The sequence below is a fragment of the Oncorhynchus nerka genome, linkage group LG10 (genome assembly GCF_034236695.1).
Source record: "Oncorhynchus nerka isolate Pitt River linkage group LG10, Oner_Uvic_2.0, whole genome shotgun sequence".
NCBI lineage: Eukaryota > Metazoa > Chordata > Actinopteri > Salmoniformes > Salmonidae > Oncorhynchus > Oncorhynchus nerka.
The window spans coordinates 35,424,186-35,439,965 of record NC_088405.1 but is presented as its reverse complement, the minus strand read 5'-3'; the positions used below and the strand labels follow the sequence as shown (position 1 = coordinate 35,439,965).

Below are 15,780 nucleotides of genomic sequence, written 5' to 3'. Positions count from 1 at the left end.
TTCATTGACTACAGCTCGGCGTTCAACACCATAGTGCCCACAAAACTCATAACTAAGCTAAGGACCCTGGGACTAAACTCCTCCCTCTGCAACTGGATCCTGAACTTCCTGATGGGCCGCCCCCAGGTGGTAAGAGTAGGCAACAACACATTTGCCACGCTGATCCTCAACATCTGTCGCCCCCCTCAAGGGTGCATACTTAGTCCCCTCCTGTACTCCCTGTTCACCCACGACTGCGTGGCCAAGCACGACTCCAACACAATCATTAAGTTTGCTGATGACACAACAGTGGTAGGCCTGATCACCGACAATGATGAGACAAAATATAGGGAGGAGGTCAGAGACCTGGCAGTGTGGTGTCAGGACAACACTTCTCCCTCAATGTGAGCAAGACAAAGGAGATGATCATGGACTACAGGAAAAGAAGGGTCCGAACAGGTCTCCATTAATATTGACAGGGCTGCATTGGAGCAGGTTGAGAGCTTCAAGTTCCTTGGTGTCCACATCACCAACGTACTATCAAGGTCCAAACACACCAAGACAGTCGTGAAGATGGCACGACCACACCTTTTCCCCCTCAGGACAGTGAAAAGATTTGGCATGGGTCCCCAGATCCTCGAAAATTCCTACAGCTGCACCATCGAGAGCATCCTGATCGTTTGCATCATCGCCTGGTATGGCAACTGCTCGGCATCTGTCCGTAAGAGGGTAGTGCGTACGGCCCAGTACGTCACTGGGGCCAAGCTTCCTGACACCCAGGACCTATATACTAGGTGGTGTCAGAGGAAGGCCCTAAAAAATTGTAAAAGACTACAGTCACCCAAGTCATAGACTGTTTTCTCTGCTACTGCACGGCAAGTGGTACCGGAGCGCCAAGTGTAGGACCAAAAGGCTCCTTAACAGCTTCTTCCCACAAGCTATAAGAATACTGAACAATTAATAATGACCTCGACTAACAGGTGCCCCCGCACATTGACTCGCTACCGGTACCGCTGTATATAGCCTCATTATTGTTATTTTATTGTGCTACTTTTATTTTATTTAGTACATTTTTACACAATACTGACGACTGCGCAGCGCCTAGAGCGATATTACCACTTAGGCCTACTGCTGCAAATATTAAGGTGGCTTATTTGAATGCTTACCCTATAAAAATGTATTAAATTATTGATTTGGCACACCACTGAGCACATGTTAGGCTACACATCATTAAATACGCTGCTCCAAAAAAATAAAGGGAACACTAAAATAACATCCTAGATCTGAATGAATGAAATATTCTTATTAAATATTTTTTTCTTTACATAGTTGAATGTGCTGACAACAAAATCACACAAAAATCAAATTTATCAACCCATGGAGGTCTGGATTTGGAGTCACACTCAAAATTAAAGTGGAAAACCACACTACAGGCTGATCCAACTTTGATGTAATGTCCTTAAAACAAGTCAAAATGAGGCTCAGTAGTGTGTGTGGCCTCCACGTGCCTATATGACATCCCTACAACGCCTGGGCATGCTCCTGATGAGGTGGCGGATGGTCTCCTGAGGGATCTCCTCAGAGACATGGACTAAAGCATCCGCCAACTCCTGGACAGTCTGTGGTGCAACGTGGCGTTGGTGGATGGAGCGAGACATGATGTCCCAGATGTGCTCAATTGGATTCAGGTCTGGGGAACGGGCGGGCCAGTCCATCAATGCCTTCCTCTTGCAGGAACTGCTGACACACTCCAGCTACATGAGGTCTAGCATTGTCTTGCATTAGGAGGAACCCAGGGCCAACCGCACCAGCATATGGTCTCACAAGGGGTCTGAGGATCTCCTCTCGGTACCTAACGGCAATCAGGCTACCTCTGGCGAGCACATGGAGGGCCCCACACCATGACTGACCCACCGCCAAATCGGTCATGCTGGAGGATGTTGCAGGCAGCAGAACGTTCTCCACGGCGTCTCCAGACTGTCACGTGTCACATGTGCTCAGTGTGAACCTGATTTCATCTGTGAAGAGCACAGGGCGCCAGTGGCGAATTTGCCAATCTTGGTGTTCTCTGGCAAATGAAAAACGTCCTGCACGGTGTTGGGCTGTAAGCACAACCCCCACCTGTGGACGTCGGGCCCTCATACCACCCTCATGGATTCTGTTTCTGACCGTTGGGGCAGACACATGCACATTTGTGGCCTGCTGGAGGTCATTTTGCAGGGCTCTGGCAGTGCTCCTCCTGCTCCTCCTTGCACAAAGGTGGAGGTAGCGGTCCTGCTGCTGGGTTGTTGCCCTCCTACGGCCTCCTCCACATCTCCTGATGTACTGGCCTGTCTCCTGGTAGCGCCTCCATGCTCTGGACACTACGCTGACAGACACAGCAAACCTTCTTGCCACAGCTCGCATTGATTTGCCATCCTAGATGAGCTGCACTACCTGAGCCACTTGTGTAGGTTGTAGACTCCGTCTCATGCTACCACTAGAGTGAAAGCACCGCCAGCATTCAAAAGTGACCAAAACATCAGCCAGCCAGGAAGCGTAGGAACTGAGAAGTGGTCTGTGGTCCTCACCTGCAGAATCACTCCTTTATTGGGGGTGTCTTGCTAATTGCCTATAATTTCCACCTGTTGTCTATTCCATTTGCACAACAGTATGTGAAATGTATTGTCAAATCAGTGTTGCTTCCTAAGTGGACAGTTTGATTTCACAGAAGTGTGATTGACTTGGAGTTACATTGTGTTGTTTTAGTGTTCCCTTTATTTTTTTGAGCAGTGTATATTGAGACACATTACAGACAGTAGCCTAGAAGCAGCAAAATAGAACTCGATTGAACATGAAATGTATTTAAATATGTTTATATTTCAATGGAGTCATCTCAGTTTTCATTTGAAGCATGTTTATATGTAGCTTGTTTGTATGAATTGCAAAGACATTGGCCATTTTGTATTTGTAGTCGACTTTCTATCCAAAGATTAGGTGTGTCCAAACTTGACTGGTACTGTATGTGTACATTTATTTTGTAACGTGAGCGGTGTGGTCAGCATGTTAGCTGTTCTACGAGTGGTCAGAGGCAGGCGTTAGATCACGAGCGTTTCCAAGTGCAACGTTAATAACGATGGTTTTTGGGAAACAGCTCAGAGACTTAACGATGCTCCTAAGAAGGTATTAACAATGAATGTAGCCTTAAATTGCTTTTGGGAAATCAGGCCCAGGCCAAGCAGAACAAAAAGGAAGGATTTAGTGCTGGAATGGTTTCATATCTGGTGCCAGTTGAAGATGTTAAGGACTAGGTGTTCTCACTTGCTCTTATACTGTGTGTGTGTGTGTGTGTGTGTGTGTGTGTGTGTGTGTGTGTGTGTATGGATATATTCTGTATAGGCTTACTTATCATCATTATCATTTAAAAGCACATCTTAATAAGCACCAGTAAAATAATCTAGCATCATTACTCAAGAAGAAGGTGAGTAAATCAGCGAGCACATTAGGGATTTATTGATCAAAGCATCAAACTGAGAACATTTTGCTATTTCAACCGAGCTTGAGTGCAAAAACTGATCCATTCCTTGCCCTCAGTTATTTGCTATGAATGGTATTCTCGCTTCACAAATGTATTTCAAAATTCAACCAATATAAATGACTGAGAAAGTAAGCATACACCTAGAGCCAAAACTGGAAACACGCACAGAAAGGGTCATCTTCGTGTCTGCTGAATGATGTACAGTAAACACACACACTAGTCGCCTTCATGTCAACTGAAACACATGAATCATTAGTCCAGACACAACCAATGAGAGAGTGATGGGTGCGTCTCCACGTCATTCTCAATAACTTTGTGCCCTCATGCTTCACTCAATGCTTTGAGGCCCTTTATTCGCCCCAAACCCTTGGGGACAGACAAAGCCATTCTGTACACAGGCTGACAAACACACAGTGTCTCAATTATACTCTAGGGGGCAGAGTCGAGTCACAACGCTACGCCCCCACTGTGCTAGCACCACCATCAAAAGCTGAGACCCACACTTACTCCAGCCTCAGGAGCAATCTATCAGGGGGAAATGGAGCTCAGGTATAAAATGTGCAGAGACAGCAGAACTGACTGGAGAGACACAGTCGGGAGTCAGAGTGGGGAGTGTGTGTGCCTGGCTCCCCAGCCGCTCCCTGTGATCCTGACTGTTTTGATGCATAATTAAGATAGTCAAACTTAATGAAGCACTGTGGACTAAAGTTCACGGGATCCCCAGGCTCTGTTTACACTGTTGAGAGTCAGGATGGGGAGAGAATTCCAGGCTTCTAGCCTTCACCGGAAACACTGTGTAGAGAATGCTGAGAGTGAAGGTGTGAGTGTGTGCACCCATGTGTAAGCGTGTGGTGGGGAAATTAGGGCATGAGTAAACAAAAAGACACACCCTACCACTAATTGCTATACAGACAACCACACACACACACACACACACACACACACACACACACACACACACACACACACAGCACAGTCAAAAAAAGACAGGGTCGAGTGAAATGGGAGAATGATGGCCTTACCTGGAGGGTGCAGTCGCTGAGCAGCTCTCTGCCAGCAAAGATGACTCTCAGCTGCTCCGGCTGTACCCCCTGCAGCCTCCCCACCTTCTCCTTCAGCACTGCGATGCTGGCCCCCTCCTCTAGCTCCACTGGGAAGCCATGGCTGGAGTTAAACCTTACATACACTGGAGAGACAGAGAGAGGAGAGACTGGTGAGATAACTCAGAGACAATAGTGAACAATAAACAGAGAATGAAGCTTGAGAATGAGAGAGAGAAAGAAAGAGAGAGAGAGAGGAGAGAGAAAAAGAGATGCTTGTGTGTCAAAAGAGGCAAAAAGAGAATGAGACAAGAGGCCTAAGGGGTCAGAGAGCGGAGAAGAGAATAAAAAGGCGATAGGCTAGACATAGGGGACCTTAACACAGAAGAGGAGGTGGACAGACAGTGGAAGTGGAGAAGAAAGAGAGGGAAAGTGGGTCCAGAGGAGAGAGAACAAGAGAGGACATGAGGAGAAATAACGGGAATCAGGGAGAACAGATGATAGACAGGAGAAAACAAAGAAACAGGATTTTAAAATTCAGCCGGCTAAGCCAATATCAAAATCCCCGAACCCTTCATTAAGATGAGTGAGATTTGGAGCAAAGGTATTCTTTCCTGCTATCATTTCTATTTATTATTTTAATTGAAATGAGTCAACCTTTTCAGAGCCCCTGGAGGCAAGGAGATACATTCAGGACTGTAAAATGGCTGATCGGGGAAATGTCTGCAATCAAATTGGAAATTATGAGCCAATGGAGATGTGTAGACTACTTAGGCATGTTTAAACACACACTGGTTTTGATATGTATTTATTATGGATCCCCACTCTTACTGGGGCACAGTAAAAATGAAGGCAGTAATATACATAATAATATAATTTTTAAACATTAAAAAACCATTTTACAACACGGTGCCCTCACACTACTCTACTACAACACACAATCCAGGTGTAAGTGTGTATGTTGTGTGTGTTTGTATGTGTGTGGTTGAAGGAATACATAATGATGCGAGGTGAATAGACAAGTGAGCACACACACACAAAAGCATATAGACTAAGCATACACACATAGGCAATTCCACGATAACGAAATTACGTTGAGTGTCCGATTTTTCACTTAAAAAATGTACAGTACCAGTCAAAAGTTTGCACACACCTACTCATTCAAGGCTTTTTCTTTATTTAGACTATTTTCTACATTGTAGAATAATAGTGAAGACATCAAAACTATGAAATGACACATATATATTTGAGATTCTTCAAAGTAACCACCCTTTGCCTTGACAGCTTTGCACAGTCATGGCATTCTCTCAACCAGCTTCATGAGGCATGCTTTTCCAGCAGTCTTTAAGGAGTTCCCACATATGCTCAGCACTTGTTGGCTGCTTGTCTTTCACTCTGCAGTCCAACTCATCCCAAACCTTCTGAATTGAGGTCAGATGACTGGAGGCGAGGTCATCTGATGCAGCACTCCATCACTCTCCTTGGTCAAATAGCCCTTATACAGCTTGAATGTGTGTTTTGGGTCATTGTCCTGTTGAAAAACAAATGGTAGTTCCACTAAGCGCAAACCAGATAGGATGGCGTATCGCTGCAGAATGCTGTGGTAGCCATGCTGGTTAATTGTGCCTTGAATTCTAAGTAAATCACAGACAGTGTCACCAGCAAAGCACCCACAACACCACCTCCTCCATGCTTCACGGTGGGAACCACACATGCGGAGATCCTCCGTTCAGCTACTATATATCCCACAAAGACATGGTGGTTGGAAACAAATCTCAAATTTGGACTCATCAGACCAAAGTACAGATTTACACCGGTCTAATGTCCACTTCTTAATGGTGTCCTTTAGTAGTGGTTTCCTTGCAGCAATTCAACCATGAAGGCCTGATTCACGCAGTCTCCTCTGAACAGTTGAGATGTGTCTGTTACTTGCTTGAACTCTTATTTGGGCTGCAATTTCTGAGGCTGGTAACTCTAATGAACTTATCCTCTGCAACAGAAGTAACTCTGGGTCTTCCTGTCTTGTGGCGGTCCTCATGAGAGCCAGTTTCATCATAGTGCTTGATGGTTTTTGCGACTGCACTTGAAGAAATGTTCAAAGTTCTTGACATTTTCCGGATTGACTGACCTTCATGTCTTAAAGTAATGGACTGTAGTTTCTCTTTTCATATTTGAGCTGTTCTTTCCATAATATGCACTTAAGTCTATCTTCTGTATACAACCCCTACCTTGTCACAACACAAGTGATTGGCCGAAACGCATTAAGAAGGAAAGAAATTCCACAAATGAACTTTTAACAAGGCACACCTGTTAATTGAAATGCAGAGAATGCAAAGAGTGTGCAAAGCTGTCCTCAAGGCAAAGGGTGGCTACTTTGAAGAATCTAAAATATATTTTGATTTCTTTAACACTTTTTTGGTTACTACATGATTCCATATGTGCCATTTCATAGTTTTGATATATTCCCTATTATTCTAGTAGAAAATGTAGAAAATAAAAACCCTTGAATAATTAGGTGTGTCCAAACTTTTTTATTCTACAATGGTACTGTATGCCAAACAAAAACAGAAGATTTGACATAAACACATTTACAGGAACAACTGTGCAGGTGCAAAGTTTGATAACATTGATTATGGTCAAATGTCCCTCAATTGTATTCTGTCACCAAACTTTGTATCTGCATAGTTCTTCCTGTAAATGTATTTATGTCAAATGTTCTGTGAAAATTGTTAAAAGAAGTCCGTGTGCATAGAGTTTATATAGGTCGCTCCTACCAGGTGGCGAATCGCATCTCTGCATGTCTGGCAGATATATCAGTGTGGATGACAGATCACCACCTCAAGCTGATCCTCGGCAAGACGGAGCTGCTCTTCCTCCCGGGGAAGGACTGCCCGTTCCATGATCTCGCCATCACGGTTGACAACTCCATTGTGTCCTCCTCCCAGAGCGCTAAGAACCTTGGCGTGATCCTGGACAACACCCTGTCGTTCTCAAATAACATCAAGGCGGTGGCCCATTCCTGTAGGTTCATGCTCTACAACATCCGCAGAGTACGACCCTGCCTCACACAGGAAGCGGCACAGGTCCTAATCCAGGCACTTGTCATCTCCCGTCTGGATTACTGCAACTCGCTGTTGGCTGGGCTCCCTGCCTGTGCCATTAAACCCCTACAACTCATCCAGAACGCCGCAGCCCGTCTGGTGTTCAACCTTCCCAAGTTCTCTCACGTCACCCCGCTCCTCCGCTCTCTCCACTGGCTTCCAGTTGAAGCTCGCATCCGCTACAAGACCATGGTGCTTGCCTACGGAGCTGTGAGGGGAACGGCACCTCAGTACCTCCAGGCTCTGATCAGGCCCTACACCCAAACAAGGGCACTGCGTTCATCCACCTCTGGCCTGCTCGCCTCCCTACCACTGAGGAAGTACAGTTCCCGCTCAGCCCAGTCAAAACTGTTCGCTGCTCTGGCCCCGCAATGGTGGAACAAACTCCCTCACGACGCCAGGACAGCGGAGTCAATCACCACCTTCCGGAGACACCTGAAACCCCACCTCTTTAAGGAATACCTAGGATAGGATAAAGTAATCCTTCTCACCCCCCCTTAAAAGATTTAGATGCACTATTGTACAGTGGCTGTTCCACTGGATGTCATAAGGTGATTGCACCAATTTGTAAGTCGCTCTGGATAAGAGCATCTGCTAAATGACTTAAATGTAAATGTAAATGTAGAGTTGTTCAACTTTGAAATCAATGGGTCTAGTTTGGCATACATTTTAAAGTGAAAAACCTGAGTCTCAGCATAATTCCGTTACAGCAGAATTACCCACACATTGAATACACCCACTGACACATACACGTAAGCTAAGCATACACAGAAACATCTTGTACACACACTAACACATACACAGTGTGGAGTAGTCATGGGAACGCAGAATTAATCATAGTTATTACAGGAATTTAGATCGTTTTAGTTTTAGATTTAAGGAGGAGAAATAAAAAGGTATTCTTCCATTTGGTGCTTAAGGAGTTGACTCAGTTAGGTGATTGCTTGTTGCCAATGTGCGACATTCCCTTTAGAAGTGTTTCTGCAACATTATTCTGAGACAAATATACTACAAAACCTTCTGAGATTGTAACAAGAAAGTGGACAGACACCATTACGCTATCCGTTTGAACCCATGCTACATCACATCACATACCTGATTTATCTACACAGAAGAGACTACAGTACCTCAAGTCAGAGCAACATCAACAATGACCACTATGACACAACCGTCTCTCGGGTGACTGATCTCTGGCAGCACTACAGCCAATCCAGTCCGAGCTATGGCCCAAAGTGAATGAGGAGAAGGGCTGATTCTAATTTGTCCCGTCACTGAGATTTCCATAATGTCTCTCGTTGTTTTGCATCCCAATCCAAGTGGATAACAAATGAGTAAATTCCTCCTTTGTCATGTTCCATCACAGAAGCCGTCAGTTTTGGTGATGGGGCCATAACGTGCACAGGTTACCCGAGTTCTCAGTCTGGGGAGGAAGAGTGACAGAATGCAATCATGTAGCACCACCTCCACCAGGCTGGATTACCAAGCAGAGAGCTCACTGGAAGGCTAACAACTCACAACATAGTTCCACAAACCTGGCTGGAATGCACAGAGAAGAACACCAATACTTCCATTCCCAAAACAGGCATTTTCACAAAATAAGAAGAGAGAGAAAGAGATGGCGAGACACTCTAGACTGGAGAAAAATCCAACTGTCAAAACCACTCTATGCATAACGAAATGTGTGTTATTTACTGTTAATGTCCCATGACAGTAATTCAAAAAGAGAGAGGCAGAGAGATGCGATGTCACTCAGACCAAGGGGGCAGGAGCGGGGCAGGGAGGGTATCACGGCCAGCCAATGCTTTGTGTCTGGGCGGAGTGGCAGGCGGCCAGATCAATACGGACCGCACACAGGCAGAAATATGAAGACAGATTGGCTCAACTCTCAACTGCTGCATCGGAGGGAAATGGGTCTGGGGACTCTTTAATGCAGGAGGGAGGTGAGAGGAGAGATGATGTGAGAGGAGAGGGAGAGATCGATTGGGAGGGGGAAGGCTGAAGAGGGAGGAAGAGGGAGAGTAAAGCTGCTACGTGGAGAAGGCAGGGAGTTGAAAATGTCTCTGTAAAAGGACTCCCTTCATCCTAATGACAGCAGCCCAGGACTTGATCGCTCCAGGGAGTTAAACCCAGTGCAGTTTCCCAAAGGGGCCCTGTTAGGCTCTCCAGACGCTAATGCAATGCTATCAGAGGGCTTGGCTGAGCCACCTGTCTCCTTTACGAGTGCACTGACCACGTCACTACTTTCTTCTTCCTATTGATTAGGGATAAAGCACCCAAATGGCCCTGGCAAAACCGCCGTAAAATACTGCCAACCCCATAGGTCCGAATTTCCCCCGCACATAACTATAAAGAAGATGGATTCCTCAATTCCAGAACTCACTTTGAGCAATTAAGAGAACAAATTCCCATCCAACACTGGGGCTAAGAGGTTTTCTCCCTCCACCTCCCTCCTTTCTTGAGCCTTATCCTGATAGCTGGTACAGTCAGGTGCAGCATTTGGTCATGTGTGACGGGTGCTGTGGAGCGATGCTGTACGGTACTGTACGATGAGCCCGGTTCAGGACCAGGCTATCCATCGTGGAGGCTAGCAGCAGCTATGGGGCCAGTGCCAGGTGACTGTCCACTGGAGGATTCTCTCTTAGATCAACGGTTGGGTGGATTCTGGAGCGCAGCACCCGTTCATCAGCCGCCCCCACCGCAAACCCGACCCCGGTGCATGAAAGCCAGGAAATAACCCCCCCCCCCTCCCTCCATCTGTCCTCGCTTATTACATTTGGAGGAAGCGGCCATGTCTGCAGAATGGAGCCTTCAGGAATACCACTATCCCCCCCATTGCAAGATGTGGCCAGACTACATCCCCATACAATACCAAGGGATGGAGATAAATAAGTCTGCCTGGAGATAAGACTGCAGCGAAGCTGTATTGGGTCTGTGTATACACAGTGAGCAGAGGTGTAGCTATTTGGGACAGATATGGTGTGATAGTACTGTACGTCTGCTGGTTTATTGGAACACTGGCTGGCTGCATTACCTCACTAGGCAAGCAGTGTCACGTTCTACCAATAGCACAAAGATGAAGAAGCTAATATTGCTTGGTGTGTTCTGTGGGTCTACCACAACAGGAACAGAAAATGCAAAGAAATGATACAATAAAAAATGATTTCTAGGTTATTTTCATCAGCAGATATCAGTAATGATAGAAACTGTACTTGGCAAATTCAATGACAATATGATAACAATTGATGTTTAGAAGAATTTCCTCTAATAACAAATGTAACAAGTTCTTATGTGAGCCCTCTGTTGCTGTATTTGCTTCGACTGTGCCGTCTGGCTCTGCCAAGCTGCCTGTCATAGCTCCATCTGACGGGGACAGAGACAGAGGGAAGTCATTAACAATGGTAATTAGCCTGCGTCTGCCACCTGCAGCACCTCAAGTGGGGCAGAGCGACAAACGCATGTACACATGGCTGGGCTCTGTCAGAGAGGTAGACAGAGTCGCTAAGGTAGAGCAAAGTCACGTTCTCCATATTGATCATCCAGATATGTTGTTGAGGTCGATGACAATCAGAATATTGTCCAGATAACAAGCCATGTAGAGAACAAGTGCACATTGACCCTTCATCAATCAATGTAATTCTGAAACAAAACTGCAGATAAAAGCACTTCTCTGGTCTGTGAACACTCCACTGAAACCCCTGAACAACTCAGAGAGGCAGAGTGCGTACTGAAAAGGTAGGCTGTACTATATTAGCTGGATAGAAGCCCAGGGGTATCAGCAAAAGGCCAGGTGTTCCTACTCATTCCCCTGATCTTTCAGATCCATATTGCCTGCCTCCCCCATTTCCCCTCTCCTCCTTCCATCTCCATTTCATTTCTCCGTGGCAGCCATCTCACCTGCGCCCTTGCCACTTCCCTGTTATTAGCGCTGTGGCTGCTGGCGGTACATATTTGCATGAGAGCCACTGTAACCAATTCCAATTTCAGCCAGAATTTGTTTTCCCAGACCCCATCTGCGGCTTTTCATTAGAAACTGCGGCGTTCGGTGAAAGGCACCGGTTGCGTTTCAGGTGGCCATTCATTCGCCAGCGGCACTGACGCTTTAAATCATTCGGGGTCTAATCATTGACTAAACAATAAAGCATTGATTCAGGGAAAATGACTCAAAGAGAGATGTGCTTAGAGGAAAAGGACTGGAGTCCCCAACAGTAAAAGGACTCTAGATCAGGAACTGGCTTGCACACACACACACACACACACACACACATTATGAGAGAGCATGTCCTCTGGGGATGTGCTGTATGTTTTTGTGCTTGAGGCAGAAAATCAACAATTGAACTACAATGACCTAGACTCCTGGAGCAACGCACAAAACTACACACAAAGCTCTGTCATGAGACTCTCCTCACCGTCCCTCCACACCCCACCAAGGTGACCTTGGCATCATCTCAGTGGGGCAATACCAGGACCTGGCAAAGACAAGGGGTGATACGAACCCATTGAAATCCATTGAGGATTTGGGTTTCTGTGTGTAGTGGTTCAGTAATCCCTCTTCCCTTCAGCCTGGTGACTGTGTATTTACCTCGCATTCAACATTGATTGACAGTAATACAGTCATTATCCTCTTGGATTTCCGAGAGGCTTCTATCTTTTCCAGAGGCAATTAGGCACTAACACTGCGTCAGCCCTATCAGAGTAACTGTCCCTTTCTGACCACTTCTGCTCATTTTTCTCTGTACCGCTTGCTCCTTCTCTCCCTCCTGCTCTCTCAATCCATTTCTTTCAATCATTTCTCTCTTGCTGCCTCCTTTTCATGACAGCCAGCTTTGGAGATATGAAAACTTGTGATTGACACACCAATTTCCTTTCTGCCATCACACACTGATGCCCAGATTTCTCAAGATCCTCTTCCTCTGTGCCTCCAGTGAAAGCATTAAACGGGAAATGGGAATAAAAACACATCGGAATTCAGATAAAGCGCTAAAAGACCTATTGAATGTAAATGTGTGGTTATAACGGACGCCATTTGAAACTCCACATATTTTCTCCAAAAGCCGTTGCCTTTGTGTCACTAGTGTTTTGTTTTACTCCCAACCAACCATGGGGGTCATGGAATGAAATACACAATTAGGACTTTTAACAAAAGGGGCATAACATTCATTTTTGAGGAAGGACATGCTGCATGTTTGATATGCCTTGGATCTTTGACGAAAGATGCCCTTTCACCCACTCATTATCATACACCTATCCAGATAATATGATTAAACATATGTTAAAGTAGGCAAATTTCTACCCAGTCATTCCATGGCCCCAAAGATTATACAAGTTCAGGGCTACAACACAGCTTATGATCTACCATGTGCAGTTTGTTTGGGTCGAGGGCTGTCAAGTCATTGATATTGTTTGACATGACACTTTTTTTTTTCCAATTTTACTGCATTGCTAGGAACAAGTAACATAAGCATTTTACTGCATTGCTAGGAACAAGTAACATAAGCATTTTACTGCATTGCTAGGAACAAGTATCATAAGCATTTTACTGCATTGCTAGGAACAAGTATCATAAGCATTTTACTGCATTGCTAGGAACAAGTAACATAAGCATTTTACTGCATTGCTAGGAACAAGTAACATAAGCATTTTACTGCACTGCTAGGAACAAGTAACATAAGCATTTTACTGCATTGCTAGGAACAAGTAACATAAGCATTTTACTGCATTGCTAGGAACAAGTAACATAAGCGTTTTGCTGCACCCGTTATAATATCTGCTAAACTGCGTGTGCAGCTGATTAACTTTGATTTGAATCAGTGGGAGTCTAGCTTGTCATGGCTGAGTTAACTAGTCTGTAGTCATAATTAGTCTGTCTAAAACCCACACATTCACTCCTTCTCCACTGGAAACTCTAACCTGCCACACTCTAGTGTACACTCTTTGGCAAAGGCCTACGTTCACAAGACTGCTGAACTCAACGTGAAGGAAATGACAACACACCACTGCAATGGAATCACATGAGAAACGCAGAAAGCGAATGTGGATACATATTAAAATAAAATTATTCTTGGCCTGGAGTCAATGCAAAGGCAGGAAAGATACTTAGCTGCAACAATCCAAAAATCAATAGCAATTTATTCTCTCCTTGGTCTCCAAACAGAGCGAGTAAATAATCCTGACCCCTCTCTCGCCTGTCCCAGGAGTACACTGGCGTCTCTCCCTCTCGCTCTCCTCAGCCTCTATCGCAGACTTCTCTGGCCCCTTGGAGTAGCACCGCTCAGACTCAATACCTACTGCCACACAGTCTTGCTCCGCTAGAAAAGACATAGCCTACGGCAATTGGTAAGGATTTGACAATTCACAAGGCAGGTAGTCCAGGTGTGTTTGATTCCCCTCTCCTGTGTTGTTTACATTTTTACACTTTAGTCGTTTAGCAGACGCTCTTATCCAGAGCCACTTAGAGTAGTGAGTGCATAAATGTTCAAACTTCTTTGTACTGGTCCCCCCGTGGTAATCAAACCCACACTCCTGGCGTTGCAAATGCCATGCTCTGCCAACTGAGCCACATGGGACATGTTGTTTATGCCTAGACTATATATACACATAAATTCAGTCATTTGCATTTTAATATCATATGAGCAAGATTATATCTTCCTAATGCAGACTCAGCTATAATTACAACTTGCTGTATTATCAAGGTGATTTAAAAATACCTGTTTCACATGAATATAATGACATTCCCATTAATAAAGGTCTGTTTTCTTGTGATATACCTAGTTCTGGGGCCCCGGCGTGCGCGATCATCAACATGAGAGAAATATTGGCCCTTCAGATTTCCTGGATGATGACTTTTCCCTCCCTTCAACACTCCCTCTCATCCCCTTCCCTCTATAGGCCTAGTGCAACTTATTACTAGACGAGCACCATTCAGCCAGCTCAAACCAAACCCCATCTCCTGGGGATATGTGAGCCTGAGACAGTCTCAGAGTTGATGGGCCGGAGACTCAAGACACAATCAATCCGTCTTCCTCAGACTTTCACTCCCGAGCTTCTCAAAATCGGACAATTCAAGAGGGTGGAAAGGCTATTTCATTCTCTGGAGATATACCTCAGATTAATGTTGCTCTTGCCTTCAGGTTTAGCGAAGTTTATCCGAGACATTTCTTGAGAGCATCTCTCGATTTTCTGTTTGCTCCGAGATGACAACAGTCTTCCTTCATATTCTAGGAGTAGAAGTGTCAGTCAAACTAAACCTTAGAAATCGACCGAAGAAACACCTTCTGGCCCTCCAAACAAAGTGTTTGAAAATAATAGGCAACTGAGTGACACCATTTTAATAACTTAGCAACAGGTATAGACTTAGACCTTTTGCAGAAATCTGAACACACTGAAAATATATCATCTTTGTCCTATACTTGACCTTGTATTGATAGGAATAAAAGGAAGATTAAAGTATTAAACATGTTGCCAGATAGTAGTTAATTCATGGTGTGCTGTCACTCAAACACCATCAAAAAACCTGGCCCAGAACATCTGGCTACAATGCATCTGTCATTGGCTGGCACATGGCGTGGATTTGACAGTGTCAGCTGCATGTTCACGTGAACATGTAGTAGAGCTGTTCACCTTATAAAATTATAATCCAGCAAGGTGATAGTACATCTTGTAAGGATGAATGCAACTCTCGTGTACACACATATGGGCTATTGTACAAAACAGCAGCTTGTTATATTGTCAACTGACCAGTAGCAAGCCAGGCACAAAAACAACTATCTCATGCACAAGGCATCACGGGTTCGTGGAAATGCTGTTATTCACAAAATAACATAGAACTGACAAGACTCACTACAACTTTCTCACATACCAATCATGCTGGGGATGTAGCTACGTCCTCTGGTTTTATTAAGGTGAAGAACTTCATGTCATACGACTGCTGGGGATCTCCATTACAGTATTTGCAAGTCTCGAGGACTATGGGAGATGGAGTCCTACTTGATTCCGTATTATTATGATCTAGTTAAATGTACCTGGCAGCGTCCAAAATATATTTTGAGCTGTTTCATATTGCAACATATTTTACATACATTGTACCAGACAGAATCCTTATACGAACGTATCCAATAGGTGCAAAAAAACACATTCGGAGAGAGAA

The 15,780-nt window shown here is 44.9% G+C and overlaps 1 protein-coding gene across 2 annotated transcripts in view; it reads right to left on the bottom strand.

Moving 5' to 3' along the window:
- The window catches only part of prkn (parkin RBR E3 ubiquitin protein ligase), a 94,948-nt gene extending 79,233 nt beyond the window's left edge, over positions 1-15,715 (bottom strand). The window contains exons 1-2 of one of the 2 annotated variants that reach the window (XR_003864474.2): positions 15,493-15,715; positions 4,519-4,682 (exon numbers count right to left, since the gene is read on the bottom strand). Coding sequence is in view for 1 of the 2 variants with exons in the window: in XM_029669701.2 (XP_029525561.1) it covers positions 4,519-4,682; positions 15,493-15,499 (171 nt within the window). In the remaining variant the exon portion in view is untranslated. The remainder of the gene's footprint in view (positions 1-4,518; positions 4,683-15,492) is intronic. The other variant, XM_029669701.2, reaches the window with a different exon arrangement.
- Between the last annotated feature and the right edge of the window lie 65 nt (positions 15,716-15,780).